Consider the following 20041-nt stretch of genomic DNA (forward strand, 5'->3'; position numbering starts at 1 on the left):
TGACCTCTTGCATCTTGTCATTCGACCTCCAAACTTTGTCCCAAAAACCCTATCTTATAAGCTCTTTTGTGTAGATCACCGAGAGCACTCATCCAAGTGCAATATAAGCCTCAGAGAGGTCCTGAGCTTGCACAAAGGCTCAAACAAATGTCCTTTAATTTTCTTCAAGTACTATCCACCTCTCCATACCCTAAAGCCAATGTTTTCAGCTTCAAAGACCACCTGGATTTCCTCTTGTAACATTACATGCCTTCGTGTAGCATTACAAGCCTACCTCTAGCATTAGAGGACTCCTATAGAAATCGCCTATAGTAGCCTTTTCGTTAATCAGTTTCGACCACGGCTACAATTCTGACTTAGCATAGATGCATAATGACCCCTAAACAATGTAAACTTTGAAACGGGAACTGATACTGTTACCTGTTTCGTAGAGATAGCAAAAAAGTGACCTGATTTTGAAAATGGGTGATGTAGAACGAACATGTTTTTTTTAGAGCATAGTTTTTGAAAGGAATGTTATGGGAAGGATAGTTTTATGTACATTACATTTTAGAATGGTAGTGATTTTCATGCTGATTTTAAAAAATGAGTATTTTTCATCACCCCCTTTTTTTAAAAGACCTGTTTTTTGGCTTTAAATTTTCTAATGTATAAAATGTAAATAATTATTTTGTAAATTTGATAATTTTTGAAGTGGTCGTTTTCTTCACATTTTCTTGTTTTTTAATTTTAATTTTAATTTTTTTTAGTGAGGTTTTTATTGTTTTGCAGTTTTAAATTAGGAGGTCGATATTTAGAATTTTCGATATTCTACATATTTATACATCCTTAATTAATTTTTCAATCCACATGAAATAATTGTTTCTAAAAAACAATATTTTTTAACAATGGACATAAAAATAACCATTTTTAACATAAATATAACTAAAAAACTACATGTTTTGATAATTTTTTGCTAGAATTGACATGTCAAAATCACAATTTTTATACGATAATTTTAACTAAAAATGGTTAAATAATAGCTTTTTTTATGAATTTTATGTCAAAAAAATAATAATAATCACTTTTTTTTTCAAAAAATAATGATTAACTTAAAAATCAATGCGAAAATCACATATTACAAATATTGAACGCATAACAACCCTATTTGAGTGTTTATTCTTCCCATAAAATGTCAAAGTCAAAACATTGCAAAGCTTGATTTCCAAGCATAGCTTAAATTTAATCAACAATGTCACGTAATCCAAACTCTTCGTCCTCTAGAGTTTCATCATTGTATTCTTCCACAATATTTTTTGCTTCCTTTTGCTCATCTTCCTCTTCTAATGGATTTTTGATGTCTGCGAATCTCCCAATATATGTCTTTCCAAACATTCCATGTAATGGTGGTTGGGGTTCCTTTGCCTTTTTTGCCACACGTGATTCACTAAAGTCCCCTTTCTTCAACCCAATTTCTTGCATTGCATCTGGAAGAAATTGAAGAGCATTAATTCTTTGCTAAATGAAATTGCACTGTACTGGATCTTTTTCAATTGCAATGCAATTTCTTCCTTTTTGAAGGCAACATGCTAGTGTTGTACCTAATTATCAAGCACAAAAGAAATAATGAACTAAATTAGTACAATGACATATTAATTGAAAAATAACATATTGAAATTCAATTCCATATAATAAAACTTACCTGAGCCAGAAAATAGATCCAAAACCCAATCTCCTTCATTTGACTGCCACAAAGACATGGCTAAATCGAGCTCCTAAAGAACATTGGGTTACATTGTTTAAGTGCTCAAACAGCTCAATCAAGTGCTTAAAAAGGGCTCAATTGAGCAATCATTTTTTCCACCCAAACATGCCATCTCTTGCCAAAAAGTGTAACCCAGCTCCATGCTTTCACCCTTACAGATTATGAATTTCTAACAATTTATATCCTAATTATTATTATTATCCAATTTTAAGGTCATAGCCAGGCGAGACACCAAATTGGTGTATGAAACCCCCTTGTTTGTGGGACAAGAGACCCACCTCCACACAACAATTTGATTATTGTCTACGAAGGCATACCTACTCTAACCCCTTCTGGTTTTTGAACCTATGACCTCTTAGGAGGAAACACATGCTCTTAAACATTAGGCACTTGACTTGAGATGCCTCATGTTTAAATCTAATGTTATAGGAGCATTTTTTCAAGAACCCTATCCAATAATTGGACCTCACACACTCTATTGACCTCTAATTTTAGTTCCGTGCCATTTCAAAGTTTACCCTCCGAAACTCATTTAAGGCCATAAATCACACTTAATATTGGTTTACTATATTTGTGAAATTTCTAATTCTTTGTAACTAATCATTTAGTTTGGGTTGTTGTTTCTAAAAGGGTATGGCCCAAAATAGTGACAATGCCTTTCATCATCTAGTTGGAAAACATTGTTTACCTAAAAGTGGTATATAGCCTTCATATTTCTATATGAAACTAGGGTACTTACAATTCAAATTCCAGCAGAAAAAAAATTAAGTGGATTTGGGTTGTTCTGATGTTTCTTTTCAATTTTGTTTCTATTACCATATAGCATAAAATATAGAGCAGTACCATGTGTTACACTTTTCATGTGGGTTCTTTCAATTTGTGGTAGTTTGTATCTGAAGATATAAATATAGCATAAAAAGGAAACTAAACTTTTGTATTTGAAGGAAATAAAAACTGAAATCTATGGCCATCAGTTGTATTGATTTATATACCGATTGATGTTCATGTTTCAGGTTTCTAGCTAAGCTAAATCATTTGTATGGAATAAGGGTTCATCGCTTTTCTACTCCTATGATGTCCAAATGCAAGGTTCATAAGTTTAGCGTCATGCTTTCTAGTAGACAGTCTCTTTGTAAACAATTTGAAGATGAGCCAATGGGATGCTCGTTTGGAACTATTAACTGATTGAAAGGGTGTCTAAAACTTTAGAGAGACACAGAATTGGATTATTTGGGAAGTGCTACACATCAATAGCTAAGCTATTATCCCGAGTACTTACTTTTCACCATTGTTTATTTCACGCATTTTGAGATAAACATTACGGCTCCACTTTGGTGTCTAGATAGTTAATTGCTAGTAGGGACATATCCTAAACAATGATGGTAAAGAGATTTCATTGCATACACTCAGGCTCTTGTATTTGCAGTGCCAATGGCCACCTTAGCAAAACAATGTTGCTGCTTGTATTTAAATCTCTTAATTCGAACCCTAGGGTACTTTGTTCTATAGCTTGTGTTTGCAAATGGTTTGAAGACATAGCCAAACTGGTTCTCTGGAAGGAGTTTTGTAAGTCTCGGGCACCAAAAATGGTAGCTGATCTCCTTGATGGAGGTAGTCATGGCACCATTGATGGGAATTGGAGTGCTCTCGGAAAGCTTATGATCTATTGTTCAGGATGCTCTGATAGTAGCAATGTTTTCCAGTTGAAGCCTATAACAGGTCACTTTGTATATAGAGCAAGATTTTCACGGACATCTGGCAGGAGTTTTCTTGTACCACAGTGCAGAAGTGATACTCTGTATGTGACAGATCCTTGTGATCATCTAGACCAAGGAGAAAACGGTGATGTGGGATTATTTCGAGGAGTATTGAAAGCTTTTGGGAAATCAAAGGTAAGGAAAACGCTGATTGAAAAACATGTAGAATTGCATCCAAAAGAAATTTTCCCATATTGTCGTGCCAAGGTATGAAGCATGCTTCAAGCCAAAATGATCCCTAAAAGTGCGCATAGAAGATTGTGATCTTATGAAGACCAGATTGAGTATTTTGTATGCCTTAATGGGCACTTGCTTGGAGTCTGCACACTTTTACCACTCTCAGATTCTGAGACTGCATCAGAAGAAGATTAATGTCTAAAACAGATTCTCTCCAAACTTTTTCCTTTTGCTGGTAGTTGAATTTCTCTATTGGACATTTTCAACATATGACAGTTCCCGCTCTATTTGCTTCTCCATAGGCATCCTTCACATCATTGTATTTTGATAAGAGGGATCTAAAATTTGTCTGTTATCATCACATAGTGAAGAAGCATCTCACAAGGCATTGTGGAATTGGGAGGAGGCCTCCAGAACAGAAGAAAACTAAACTGAACATACTCATCTATTCTTGTATGGATGTAAGATGGTTGGCTTCAAGGGATGAATGGCATCGAACATCTTATGTCAACCCATATATTGATGGCCTGCAGCCCACCAGTTTATAAATAATTGAGGTAGTATTTAGCAGAGGGCATTTAAGGCCTATGGTCTCATCTAGATATTTGGATTTGTGGACATAACTGTACTAATAATTAGCTTCGTGACTCCTTTTTCAATTCAATAATATTTTCAAAAAAGATTTTATGTGATGTTCATCAGAATATTTTCTAATTCATGAATGCTCGACAGAATTATGCTTGGTTCTGCAGATCTGGAATATGTTATGGCCCCTGTGATAAAAAGAAATTGGTCTGTAGCAGCTAATCTGATATGTAATTGCATACCCTAATTCTCTTTGCTGGATTAAAGTCAATGCTTAACTCTGGATTTAATCCAATTCCATCTCAACTTTAAAAACAACTAAACATCTAAGTTAATATTTTTTGTATTTATCTTTCTGGAGACTAAACTCTGGATTTAACCCAATTCCATTTCAATTGTTGTGTTACCTTAAAAATTGAAAATTGGCTCTATAACTTACATGAATGAGTACACCAATCCATAGTGTTCTCACGAATCAAAAAATCATTTTTCGTTTACACAGTGAAAATGCGATTGACATACGAACTCTTCACAGATATTTATATGAATGCTTTATCCGTGACACTATCATTTTTGTCAATGTCTTGAGTCCATTTCTACACTGAAGATAAATTAATTCCTTTTAATATTTTAAAAATCTAAAAGATAGAAGGGATGAAGATTTCTGTCCAGCTGGACACATTGAGGACGATCACACTTTCCATTCAATCAGCATGACACCCACTTACTTTCACTAATTATAAAGTCGAGCTCGACAGAACCTTGGGATTTCACATTATTTGTTGTATAATCTGTCTATTCATCCCTGGGATTTGGCCACAGAGCCAGCACTAGCCATGATGATTCCAATTTACGTAAAACCTCAACAATTTTGACAAGTCACTAAACTCTGTAATTGTCCTAATTACTACATATCTCCAGCACAGGACATCGCTCAATATTATTCAGAGTAAGTATTTTTGTGCCCACAGAGCTCAGGATAGTTAAATTGAGAACCCAACGTCAAGGTATATGCCAACGCTGGAAATTCAGTGGGTAGAATATTAGAACATATGCCCACTTGATGCCAATGAGAATGATATTGACATATGAACTATTCACAGATATTTATATGAAGAGGGGCAATTCTCGGAATCGCCTTGCCACCGCCTCTCCACCGGTGGCAGTGGTGGCGGGGCGGTGGCGAGGCGATTCTGGGAATCGCCCCTCCACCCGGCGATTCTGGGAATCGCCCCATGTGCGCATGACATAACAGCTTTTGCTCTAAAAGGTCGACCAGAAATAATCCATGTCCGAGATCTTATTACAGATGTGCTATGGCGCCCAGCTGCCCAGTTAAAAAACAGGTTTGATCTCGTCCTTTTTCACAAAGAAATCTGCTTTGAATACTTTCGTTGGCTATGAAATACATGCAGTAAGCCTGCCTGCTAATATAAATATGTTAAATGATGGTGGATTATACGCATGTTCAGAGATGCACCCAAGACCCCACAATTGGAGTATCGGCTAACACTGATTTGATTGTATTGATTCGCAGATAAGCGTGTTGACCGGGATCTTTGTACCTGCAAATGAGCAGAAAATTAAACAAAAATCGCGTTTAAAATAATTGTGATAAGGCTGCTATTCATTACATTGATGGTCGATTTTGCAAAGCTGCGAAATTAAATGAGAACTGAAGCTGGCATATATTTTCCCACCGTAGAGGTAACCGAATCCATAATTGTGTGAATATTGATTCGTCACAGCATTCTGCAATTTCAGCGTTCAAATACGTAATGAGGTTTGTTGATGTGAAAACCTTAAATCACGCATTGATCAAAAACGTTTTTTGGTTTTCCTTTGGTAATGCCATAATTGTGTGAATATTGATTTGTCACGGCATTCTGCAATTTCAGCGTTCAAATACGTAATGAGGTTTGTTGATGTGAAAACCTTAAATCACGCATTGATCAAAAACGTTTTTTGGTTTTTCTTTGGTAATGCGCTCGGTCATGAGACGTTTGAATATGTATTTGGGATCATTACATAACATTTTATACAACAACCTTTTAATATTACATTGTTAAATGTTTAGTCTTACACTATAATGGTTTTCACAATGTTATTTTATTTTGCTTTTGCTTTAATTTTTAATTGTTAATGTGGAATGTTTTAATATGTATAGATTTTAACAATAACTTTGTTATTTTCTTTTTTATATTAAATTTGATTTATATATATTATATTACAACAAATTTAATTTATATTATTTACAAAAAAATCTCTAATTTATTTTATATTATAATTACAATTTATAAAAAAAATAAAATGTGTTTCTTTTAGTTTTTGGATTTTGATGTTTTAAATAAAGAAAAATATAATTAATCTAATGATTTTCCAGCACAGGACATCGCGCAATACTATTTAGAGTAAGTATTTTTGTGCCCACAGAGCTTAGGATAGTTAAATTGAGAACCCAACGTCATGGTATATGCCAACGCTGGAAATTCAGTGGGTAGAATATTAGAACATATGCCCACTTGATGCCAATGAGAATGCTATTGACATATGAACTATTCACAGATATTTATATGAAGAGGGCCGATTTTGGGAATCGCCGGGTGGCGGGGCGATTCCCAGAATCGTCTAGTCACCGCCCCGCTACCACACCTCGTCACCGCCCCGCCACCGGTGGTGGTGGCGGGGCGGTGGCGAGGCGATTCTGGGAATCGCTCCTCCACCCGACGATTCTCAGAATCGCCCCATGTGCGCATGATGTAGCAGCTTTTGCTCTAAAAGGTCGACCAGAAATAATCCATGTCCGAGATCTTATTACAAATGTGCTATGGCGCCCAGCTGCCCAGTTAAAAAACAGGTTTGATCTCGTCCTTTCTCACAAAGAAATCTGCTCCGAATACTTTCATTGGCTATGAAATACATGCAACAAGCCTGCCTGCTAATATAAATATGTTAAAATGATGGCGGATTATATGCAGGTTCAGAGATGCACCCAAGACCCCACAATTGGAGTATCGGCTAACACTGATTTGATTGTATTGATTCGCAGATAAGCGTGTTGACCGGGATCTTTGTACCTGCAAATGAGCAGAAAATTAAACAAAAATCGCGTTTAAAATAATTGTGATAAGGTTGCTATTGATTACATTGATGGTTGATTTTGCAAAGATACGAAATTAAATGAGAATTGAAGCTGGCATATATTTTCCCATAGTAGAGGTAACCGAATCCATAATTGTGTGAATATTGATTTGGCACGGCAAGTTAGAAATAATGGAGAAATGGTTATGTGGTTGTAACGCATCTTCTTAGTTTAGGAGTTGTTCCTAGAATTTAGGAGGTTGTTTGCAACTACCTATTTTTCAGTGATGTATTTAATATGTAATATTCATTCATGTAAGGCAGAGAGTGAATGTGAGCGAGAGTCTCCTCCTTGTTTTGTTGAGTGCAGTCTCCAGGTGGTGTTCTCACCTGTGAGCTGCAACTCCTTCTGATTAATTCAAAGTTTAATTATTTTTATCTTGGTATCAGAGCTTAGGGTAGAGGTAGCCTTAACTTTTGTTTTTGTTTTTGTTTTTTCTGGGATGTATCATTAGTTGCACATCTGTACATGTAGAGATAGCTGTGTGATCAGGTGGAGCTGCAGTAACACCTGAAGCGAGAAGGCATCAGATGACTGATCATCACTGAGCCGAAGGAAGGGTTGGAGCGAAAATTCGGAGCGGAATTTTTTTTTACAGAAGGTGCAGTGATTGGCGCGGTTTTTTCAGGAACAGTCGCACAAATTAGCGCGGATTTGGGGCTGTAAAACGCGCCAGAGAAAAGAACGATCATTTTGGCGCGGATCCGTGGTCGATAAGCGCGCCAAAATTCCTGCACTCCGTGAATTGTCATTTTCCGGAATTGGCGCGGGTTCTGCGCTGTTTTGAGCGCCATCCCTTTCTTTCTGTAAATCTGCAATCTTTGTTGCAGATCGGAGTTGCCCGGTGGAGGCACGTGAAGGTTTCTGCTCGGTGGTAGCAGATTTGATTTGCCCGTTGGTGGCGAATTGAGGATCCTTGATCAGCTCGGAGGTAGCAGATCGGATCTGCCCGGTGGTGGCGAAGTGAGGTTCTGTGATCTGCTCGGTGGTAGCAGATCAGACCTGCCCGGTGGTGGCGAATCAGAGCTCTGTGATCTGTTCAGTGGTAGCAGATCGGTTTTGCCCGGTGGTGGCATAGTGAAGTCCCTGATCTGTTTGGAGACAGCAGATCGGACTTGCCCGGTGGTGGCACAGAGAAGTTCCTGATCTGTTCGGTGGTAGCAGATCGGACTTGCCCGGTGGTGGCCAGTTGAAGTGTTCAGCAGTGCGAAAATGAACAACAGTTTGGAATCATACCTCCTCGAGTCCGGCAAGCTCGATGGAACGATTTTTTCCAACTGGAAGTTCAAAATGCAAACCTTGCTCGAGAGTGCAAACGCATGGTCAATCGTCTTGGGAAATGAGCAGAGATCCGGAAATACAACCCAAGAACAGGATTGGGATAAAAGAGAAACAAAGGCGAAAGTCATACTGAAGATGTCTGTCAAAGACAACATTATCCCTCATATTCGAGATTGCAAGTCGACCGCAGATATTTGGAGCACGATCAAGGGTCTGTATGAGACACAGAACACAAATCTTGTTCTCGCACTCAAAGGAAAATTGTATGCACTAAAGATGAACGAGAATGAATCTGTTGATGGATTCACAGCCAGAATCAAGGATCTGAAAGACAAATTGGGATCCATTGGAGAAAAGGTATCAGACTCAGATCTAGTTACCCTCACACTGAACAGGATGACCGATGAATATCAGACATTCATCTCAGGGTTGTCAGCGAGGGAGAAAGCCCCCTCTTTTGATGAGCTGACAGCGATTCTGCTCCAAGAGGAGGAGTGAAGACAAAACTTGAAGACCCAGAGCAATGACCTTGCTCTGATGGCAAAGAAAAGACAGCACAGAGGAAAGCAGTGCCAGCACCAACATCAGCACCAGCAACCGCAGCAGCAGCAGAAAGGGGTCAACTCCTTTCAAAGGAGACCATCTAGAGGTATGAATGATAACTATGCTAAGAGATGTTTTTACTGTGGAAAGCCTGGTCACCAGATCAGAGAGTGTTATAAGAGGCAAACAGATGAAAGGAGAGGTAAACAGAAGAAGCATCAAGGCTGTTTTGCTGAAGAGGAGGAAGACCACAGCTATGATCTTCGGCTATTTACAGTCGACTGTGCACTTTCAGCATCAAGAGGAGATGAGGACAATACATGGTATGTCGATTCAGGCGCATCCTCGCACATGACTGGTAAGAGAGAATATTTTGAGTTTCTTGAAGATTCTACATGTGGATCCAAAATTTATTTGGGTGATGACAGTGGGTATGAGATCAAAGGTTGTGGGGATATTCCTGTGAAGTTACCTAGTGGCGATATCAAACATCTCAAAAATGTTCTATATGTTCCAGGAATTAAAAAGAATTTGATCTCTGTCTCTATGATAACAGACTAGGACATGCAGGTACAATTCTTCAAGAATGGGTGTGTCATTCAGGATAGCAAATTGGAGACAGTTGCAATAGGAGTACGCGTGGGGAATTTGTATAAACTGGATGCAAGGAGCATACCACGACACGCGATGGTTGCAGCAACATCAACAGCTGAGAATCTCTGGCACCAGAGATTTGGACATATCAATCTACAAGATCTCATCTTGCTTAAAAATAAAGGTATGGTCGATGGACTTCCAGCTTTACATAATATCAAACTGGAATGTGATGGATGTGCATTAGGGAAGATGCATAGAGATGAATTCCCTGTGCATGACAACAGAAAACAAAGAGACATCCTAGAACTAGTGCATACAGATATCTGTGGACCTATGCAGACTAGGTCTTTAGGAGGTGCATACTACTTTCTATTGTTTATAGATGATTGCACTAGGTTCTCTTGGGTGTATTTTTTAAGCAAAAAGAGTCAAGATTTCCAATACTTTAAAGAATTCAAATCTATGATAGAGAACCAAACAGGAAAGAAGATAAAGATTCTCCGCTCAGATCAAGGGGGGGAATACAGATTAAATGAGTTCATGAACTTCTGCAAGCAGCATGGGATTATACAGCAATTTACAGTGCCACACACTCCACAGCAGAATGGAGTAGCAGAGCGCAAGAACAGGACCCTTGTGGAGTGCGCCAGAAGCATGCTTCAAGGTAAGGGCATTTCTAATGGTCTTTGGGCAGAAGCCATTAATACTGCTATTTATTTAAAGAATAGGAGTCCCACCAAATGTCTAGGCTTCAAAACCCCCTTTGAAGCATTGTTTGGACTCAAACCAGCAGTTGGTCATCTGAAAATATTTGGATCTAAAGCTTTTGCTCATGTACCGAAAGCAGATAGGAAAAAGCTAGATCCCAAAGCCTTGAAATGCATATTTGTAGGATATGGCACAGAATATAAAGCATACAAATTATATAATCCTGTGACTCATAAAGTGTTTGCAAGCAGAGATGTCATTTTTCATGAACAGATAGGAGATGGAAAGGAAGACTCTAACGGTGACAGCCACATTCCGTTTCTGATAGAACTAAACAGTGAAGAAGAAGAAGAAGAAATGGAGTAGGAGCAGAAACAGGAAGAAGTAGCAGCAGATAGCTCAATAAGTGAGGATGCAGGCCCAGACAGTGTTGAAACAGGAAGAGTTGAGGTAAGTCCTTTACCGAGAAGATCAGGTAGAAAGACTAGACTACCTGCAAAATTCAGAGACTATGCTTTAATGTCCAAAATTTTAAATATTGTAGAACCCTCAAATTATGAAGAAGCAAGTAGATCAGATGAATGGAGGGCTGCAATGCATGAAGAAATGGAATCCATATATAGAAACCATACTTGGGACTTAGTTGAGCTGCCAGAAGGAAGAACCCCTATAGGTTGTAAGTGGCTGTATAAACCTAAGATAAATGCAGAGGGTACTGTAGAAAAATTCAAAGCAAGACTGGTAGCAAAGGGTTATTCACAACAGGAAGGAATTGATTTTGATGAAACCTTTGCCCCTGTAGCTAAACTTAATACAATTAGAATGCTAATCTATTTAGAAACAAAACATAAATGGAAGCTACACCAGTTAGATGTTAAATCTGCATTTCTGAATGGAGAATTAAAAGAAGAAATATATTTAGTACAGCCTCCTGGTTTTGTGAAAAAGGGGAAGGAACATTTAGTGTGTAAACTCCATAAGGCACTTTATGGATTGAAACAAGCACCCAGGTCATGGTATGATAAAATTGATTCATTTTTTGTTCAGCATAGTTTCCATAGGAGCCTCAACGATCCAAATCTGTACACCAAGATAAATAAACAGAGGCAAATCATTTTGATTTCTTTGTATGTGGATGACATGATAATAACAGGAAATGCAAATAGTTTAATCAAAGAAATCAAGCAGCAAATGTCACAGGAATTTGAAATGAAAGACCTTGGTGATCTTCATTATTGCCTAGGATTGGAAGTGTGGAAAGATTCTGGTCAAACTTTTCTAACTCAAGGAAAGTATGCCAGAACCCTGTTGGACAGATTCAGAATGGAACAGTGCAAAACAGCAGCAACACCATTGCAGCAGAACCTCAAGTTAAGCAGTGACGATGGTACAAAACAGGTGGATGCCACTTTGTATAGACAGCTAGTGGGAAGCCTGATATATCTCACGACAACTAGACCTGATCTGGCATATTCTGTTAGTGTGCTCAGCCAGTTTATGTCCAGACCACTTGACAGTCACTGGAATGCAGCAAAATGTGTGTTGAGGTACCTGAGTGGTACTTGCAATTATGGTATTTTATACACTGACATTTCTGATGTTACTTTAGCAGGTTATTCAGATTCTGATTGGGCAGGCAACCTGGATGATCGTAGATCTATCACAGGTTATGCATTTAGTATTGGATCCGGGGTTATTTCGTGGAGCAGTAAAAAGCAAAGCACTGTAGCATTATCGTCATGTGAAGCAGAGTACCAAGCGTTGTGTGCAGCTACATGCGAAGCCATTTGGTTGAGGAGATTTCTTAGTGATGCAGGCGAAGGACAAAAAGCAGCAACCAGCATCAAAACTGACAATCAAAGCACAATAAAGCTTGCATACAATCCAGTTTTCCATAAGAATACTAAACACATTGATACTCAGTTTCACTTTGTACGAGAAAAGATACAGTCTAAGGAAATTTGTGGGGATTACTGTAATACTTGTGATAATATAGCTGACATTTTTACTAAGCCTCTAGGGCGAGTAAAGTTTGAGTTATTTAGAGGGATGTTAGGTGTGCAAAATAACCCTTTCTCCATTAAGGGGGGGAGTTAGAAATAATGGAGAAATGGTTATGTGGTTGTAACGCATCTTCTTAGTTTAGGAGTTGTTCCTAGAATTTAGGAGGTTGTTTGCAACTACCTATTTTTCAGTGATGTATTTAATATGTAATATTCATTCATGTAAGGCAGAGAGTGAATGTGAGCGAGAGTCTCCTCCTTGTTTTGTTGAGTGCAGTCTCCAGGTGGTGTTCTCACCTGTGAGCTGCAACTCCTTCTGATTAATTCAAAGTTTAATTATTTTTATCTCGGCATTCTGCAATATCGGCGTTCAAATACATAATGAGGTTTGTTGATGTGAAAACTTTAAATCACACATTGATCAAAAACGCTTTTTTGGTTTTTCTTTGGTAATGCTGTCGGCCATGAGACTTTTGAATATGTATTTGGGATCATTAACATTTTATACAACTACTTTTTAATATTACAATGTTAAATGTTTAGTCTTACACTATAATGGTTTTCACAATGTTATTTGATTTTGTTTTTGTTTTAATTGTTAATTGTTAATGTGGAATGTTTTAATATATATAGATTTTAACAATAACTTTGTTATTTTCTTTTTTTATATTAAATTTGATTTATTATATATATTATATTACAACAAATTTAATCTAAATTATTTACAAAAATCTCTAATTTATTTTATATTATAATTACAATTTAAAAAAAACATATATATATATATGTTTTTTTTAGTTTTTGGATTTTGATGTTTTAAATAAAGAAAAATATAATTAATCTAATGTTTTTACAAATCATTAAAGTTATGAAATTATTTATTTATTTATGTTTTAGGTTGTTATTATAATTTGTGAAAAAGGACGAGATCAAACCTGTTTTTTAACTGGGCAGCTGGGCGCCATAGCACATCTATAATAAGATCTCGGACATGGATTATTTCTTGTCGACTTTTCAAAGCAAAATCTGCTACGTCATGCGCACATGGGGTGATTTTGAGAATCACCAGGTGGAGGGACGATTCTCAGAATCGCCCCGCCATCGCCCCACCACTGCTGGCGGGGCGGTGGCGGGGCGATTCTGAGAATCGCCCCTCCACCTGGCGATTCTCAAAATCACCCCATCTGCTACGAATCGCCCCAAATAATGCTTATTGGGCATCCAATACAGTATTAAGCGGAGAAATCCCAGAACAGGAATTCCTCTTCGTGAGGTAAAATTTGCAGCAATGCATCAAAATAAGATATTTATTAGGGTTTGATGCAAATAGAAATTCCGCACAAGAAATAAATAGGGCTTGATTTGAGCACTATTTTCACAACCCGAAGATCACTTACCTGATTGTTGAATCCAACGCCGACGCCGAGAAGAATGCGGCCGACTATAAGCACGACGAGATTCACAGCTCCAGCATTCAAAATTGCTCCTAGGAGGAAATTGAGGCCTCCGACGATTATGCTTACTCTTCGCCCCTTGCTTCGCATTACATGCGAGGCCCCGAATGTGGCAACCAGGCCTGCAAGATAAAGAGACGAAGTGAACAGAGTGAGCAGCTGGTTGTCGTATTTGCATTATCAACCACCAACACTGCATATAAACATGACAAGTATCGAAAGGATTGGAGAGTTTTGTTGCCTCCATAACGCCCCAAACACGTTCTTCTTCGCAATGTAAAAGAAAATTGGGGAAGTTAAAGGCACCAACAAAGATGTCATGCCGAATGGATATATAACACTGCTTTTCTGACCATAATTCGAAAGGAAAATTGTCATTCTTTCGAACAATATAACGATGAGACTATTAGCATTATATTCAAATGCATTACGCTTGTACCACCTGAATGCCTTGTAGACTTTGATACAATTGAAAGATTATTTAAATATGATGCTAGGGATCAGATGGGTGAACGAGCTCAAATGGCTTTGTTTATTGGTAGAATAGCAATAAATGACCATGTAAGGACCATTTTAGCACTGAATCGGGGAAAAAGAAATTACTAGGACGTGGGAAAAATTAACAAAACGATTATATTCTCCGTTTGAGGATGTCTGAGAAAAATATCCATAGTCTTTGGAAATTTTAGCATCACGACATGTGCAATTGATACTAACCATCATTTTTCCTATTTCTTTAGGCCTCCAAATCCACAGAGAGAATAAACAATGTCGATGATTGTGTTTCCTGTTCGGTTGTTGGAATCGAATGTGGAAATGAGCGCCAAAACCCTCATGTGATGAATGAAAAATGGTGTGATGTATTAGAAATGTTACAATAGAGAAATGTGCAGTGTAAGCAATAAAATAATATCAATGTCATCCATATATCATCACTGCCACTTTATATAACACTGATATGTTGAATGAATATAAATGTTGTTTCCACAATTGTATTGTCCATGGTATGTTTATATAACAAATTAATGACATTAGCTCCAACATCAATTTCGTATCAAAAAAATTGATGGAAAAATACTAATATGTCGCAAGAAGTATTCAGCTACTGTAGAATGGGCACCGTCATCAGGTTTGCAATTTTTGAAGTTCATTCCTGATCATCATGTCATGGTTTTTGAATTTTATAGTTGAAAAAATTTCAATTTCTTTTGTATCTAGCATGTTATGGTTGAGAACAGGTTGAATTTATACGTAGGAAAGAAAAATGATGTTCTACCAAAAACATTAATGTGCTTTTTTCCCCATAAACAACTTTGTTTGACACATAAAAATTTGGTTTTACTAGCATTTTTTAAAAAGTTTGAAAATTGACCCTAAAAAAAAAAATCATCGTTCCAATATCATCACTTTTCGTTTTGAAGCTATATTTTACACGAAAATTTCGTAGTCACTGCCATTTTTAAAACATGTTCAAAATTGACCCCTAAAAAATAAAATCATCGTTCCAGTATACACACTTTTCATTTTTAGCACTGTTTTTGATGTTTTTTCGAGGTTTTTTGGCCAGAGTTCCCGGTTTGAGTTTATAGTTCCCGTTTCAAAGTTTACATTGTTCCTAGCTATGATAACATGATCAGAGAAAGCTCCTAGGCCACTCCAAACCTTCCTCTTCTTCACTGCAAAAAAAAAAGTAGATTTAGATTGTTTATTATGCGAGTAGGTTATTGATTTATGAGCAGGTGTGAGCTAGATAGATGGTACATGCAATAGTTATTGGTTGTTTAATGAATCATGCAAGATAAACTAGTTTCCTTTCTGCACGTAGATGACGTAATTTGATGAATTATGCAAGATAACATAGCTTCATTTCTGAAAGTAAGTTAACCTTTGTCTTTCATGAATTAAGTAGTTAGGTTTTAACAAGTTGAGCCAGTGGAGTTTATGTTTTCATAGCTAGAAGCACTTTCCCATTGTCCTTTTATCAATATTTTATTCTGATTTTGCAAGAGGAAGGGTCTTTCAACACTTTTTGATCTAATGTCATAACCGAGGGTGGTATGAGTGGAATCATATCCACTGTGCATATAACACTTTCACCTAGATGTTTGTATGAACCCCGGGTTGATAATTTGAGTTGAGGATCCCTTGGGAGATGCAACATTCTTGGTGAAATACCAGGGCTCACCACTTTTTGGTGTAATTTCCGATGAGGTGTCTAAGTATATGTTGTTTCTTCTTAAGAATTGTTTTCTATTTTGCATATATTTTTTGAAAAAGAAACTTAAATTACTTTTTTTTCATGCCTCATAGGTGTAGGTATAATCGAGGAAAGTTATTACCAAAAAACCTCACACCCTCAAACAATAAACCCTTACTCTTCTGCAGTGACTTTCAACTTCATTCTCTAACTACAGGGGAGTTAGAAAACCCTATAAATGAGCAAACTAAAATTTTTGAAGAACCTATTGGGAAGGAATAAGAACCCACTTCACCTACCCAAAATATGGCGGAAAATAGGGACAATTAGGTTTTCCAAATCATCGAGACAAATGGAGAGGCTATAGTGAATAATATAAGCCCTTATTCCATTCCACACTTCCATGGATTAACCTCTGAGGATCCTGATACCTTCATGTTTTAATTTTTTGTTGTATGTATGACCTATGGTGATGCCTCTCATGAGAAAAAGATGAAGCTATTCCCCTCTACCCTAAAATATGTAGCCTTGTCTTGGTTTATTGGTCTGGCTAGGGATAACATCACTAACTAGGCCCAAATGCAAGAAGGCTTCAATAACAAGTACAATAATTACAGTAGGTCCAAAGAAACCAAGGAAGAAATCTTTATGATGACTCTTAGACTTGATGAATCCCTAGAATACTATGAGGAGGGATTTTAGCTCAGCGATAGGAGGGATATCTGCACCCTTGATCCTGAATCACTCAAACTAGTGCTTCTCCGAGGGATGAGGGAAGACATGTTGGAGACCCTCAACATCTTGTGTGGGGGAGATATCTATCAGTTCTCCTATGATTGCATTAAAATTGTGTTCAAGAATCACTCTAGGGATGCTAGAAAGAAGGGTCGGGATAGTCAATGCTTCATCAATTCCTTTCCCTCCAAATCATCCATTGAGAATGAGATAGGCAACGTGGAGGATTTCAAGAGTGAAATGTTGCATACCTTTGCAATGAAAATGGATACCATGCAACTAAAAAAAGAGCAGGAGGACGCTGAAAGGGCACTAGCTATTTTTTTCCCAAGATGCACCAAAAGACATCCTAGGAATGAGTGCCCCTTAAATGTCATAAAGGTCTACTTAGTCTGTGAAGGAAATAATGTAATAGACAGGTTCCCTTCATTTTTAGGACTAAAATTTGTGTTGACAGTGCTGCACCTGCCAACATTCATGGGATCTCCTTGGTATGAAGTCCAAAATGGACTTCACACCATTTGGTGTAGGATTCCCATCCAGTATAAAGGTTTGATTGCATTATACTTAGAGATATGCATTGGCTATAGTTGTCAACACATGAGAGCGTTGTGTTGGTATCTTCAAACAACAAGTTAAGTATGCCCGGTGAGTGTGTAATGTAACTTATGTCTCAGTTCTCTTACTATGATGGGGGAGAGTAAAATGAGCCTCTAAGTGAGAGATAATAGTACCAACCAGGAAGAGACACAGGCAAAATGGAAAGGTTTTTCTAACATCAAGCATAATAGTCGACAATGGATGCAAAGTTATTAAAAATGAAGTGTAGGGAACAAAATGTACACCACCCAATAGAGTAGTCCACACAAATGTGATGGTCGTTAAATCGACATTAGGGGGACAACACGTAGACCACCCAATGAAGTAGTCCACATGAATGTGACAATTGTTATAACCATAAAACAAAGATGGTCTATTGAGTATGCCACGAGTAGTCCATAAGAGTGTGGCAATGGTGATAATCAATACAGAAGGTGGTATGTCTAGTATCCTGCGGAGTAGTCCAAAGGGATGAGATAGTGGTGATATCTAATACAGCACATTCCAAACAATGTAATTACTAAAACAACCGAATTAGTTCAACTATATTAGTAAAAGTGAAACAAACATGCATTGCAAATGTTGAAGCATAATCTCACAAGCATCTACAAAACATGCATGAAAACGTGACGCCTATAACCGGCTTGTAAATTAAGAAAAACTCCTATGACATATATGTACAACATACATCACTAGTCCCAGCAGTGGGACATTGGAGCCACTCCTTTCTCCTCAAAGAACTATTTGTCTACTCTCAAGGATATGTGGGAGGATCCAAGGTGAAAATTCTTTGCTCATACAATGGGAGGGGTATATATAGCCAAGGGTGATGCTTGACCTTTGCAACTCTTGGACTACCCTCATGATTGTTCAACTTCCTATGAATTTTAAACTGACATGACTCTTCATCTTCATGTGTGTGTCCATTGGACATCCACTTTACATTACATTCAGTTACAACAAATATGGCCCATAGTAGTGATGTGGCCTTGACAACTCATGACACAACTTGACATGACACTACTGACATGTACTAGCTGGCTGTGGTGTCCATGTCAAGTTGTTGCACTACTAAGTGATGGATGTACTCTTAGGTGTGCTTTGTCTTCTCCTCCACATGGCTTGATGTTGCGGGGTCTTCAACGGTCTTGGTCTTTCAAGATGGTTGTATGTATGTGTTCTCTTCACTTGCTCTTGGATGTGCTTCTCTCATTCTTCTAGTTGCAAGTAAGTCTTCCAACATGTTCACTCTTTCTTCAGCCCATTTATCGTCTCGCCATAGTCCATCAGTGCACATGTTCCTACAATTCACTCATGACGGGATGAAATCAAATCCAAAACCTCCTATACTAAGATGCATGCCCTGTCTTCCATGTTTCAGGCCTAAGACATATGAGAGGCTGGGAAGAGTGTCCAAATGTTAGCATTATGTCACTACAAGAGAAAACGACATTGGTGAGGGGCGAAAAATGTCACCATAAGCTCATTGGTGACAGTCAAAACAGCCTTCGTCACCAAAAACTGAATGTCACCAAAGGTGGCGTCGCGAAAAGTATAGGTGTTGTAGTGACAATCAAAGTTCGTCACCAATAATGATTTATAATGATGGATACTGACCATCACCATTTCATATGAGAAATGGTGATGTACCATAGCCTCCGTCACCAAAAACTGAACGTCACCAAAGGTGGTGTCGCCAAAAGTATAGGTGTTGTAGTGACATTCAAAGTATGTCACCAATAATGATTTATAATGACGGATAACGATCGTCACCATTTCATGAGCAATGGAAACAGACCATAATCTTCATCACCAAAAAATAAACATCACCAAAAGTATAGGTGTTATGCTGACATTCAAGGTCCATCATGAATATTGATTATAATGAAAAATAGTGACCGTCACCATTTCATATGAAAAATGACGATTTATTGTGATGAATCTTTCATGATCGTCACTATTGGTGCATATATATGGTGACGTTCGTTGACTGTCACCAAAAGCTGCATTGTTAGAAGTATAATTGTTGTGGTGACACTCAAGGTCAATCGCAAATAATGATTATAATGATGGACATCGACCATCACAATTTCATATCAACAACAATGATTTATGGTTACGAACCTTTGAGGGTCATCACTATTGATGCATGCATATGGTGGCATTCATTGACCATCACCATTTCATATTTTGGTGAGGGTTGAAAAATGTCACCAAAACTCATTGGTGATTGTCAAAAGAGTCTGTCACCAAAAATTGATCGTTGCCATTCCATATGGATGTCAGGGCATGATGGAATCGAACCACCAACCTCCTACTTGTAAAGTGTTGGGCCGTGAATACGACCACCTTTTTAATACTTATTTCATCCATTTTTACTTTTCTTTATCATGTCATTAATCACGGTTTATCATATAATTCTATTTTACAACGATTTATGCTCTTATGGATGAATATTATTTCTTATCCTTTATTTCTAATAAATTGATGATTATGAATGATTTTATCAATGATAGTT

At 37.6% G+C, this 20041-nt stretch overlaps 1 protein-coding gene and 1 pseudogene across 1 annotated transcript; both read left to right on the forward strand.

Moving 5' to 3' along the window:
* The first annotated feature begins 3120 nt into the window (after window positions 1-3120).
* LOC149251660 (EID1-like F-box protein 2 pseudogene) lies at window positions 3121-3873 on the forward strand (annotated as a pseudogene).
* A 4744-nt stretch (window positions 3874-8617) lies between these two features.
* Window positions 8618-9184, forward strand: LOC149251661 (uncharacterized). The gene has a single exon (XM_089453956.1). It carries the CDS (start codon window positions 8618-8620, stop codon window positions 9182-9184), a length of 567 nt encoding a protein of 188 aa, XP_089310082.1.
* The last annotated feature ends 10857 nt before the right edge of the window (window positions 9185-20041 follow it).

The sequence above is a fragment of the Pinus tabuliformis genome, chromosome 7 (assembly GCF_031772625.1).
Source record: "Pinus tabuliformis cultivar Carrire ecotype Pingquan chromosome 7, CPIR1, whole genome shotgun sequence".
Lineage (NCBI taxonomy): Eukaryota > Viridiplantae > Streptophyta > Pinopsida > Pinales > Pinaceae > Pinus > Pinus tabuliformis.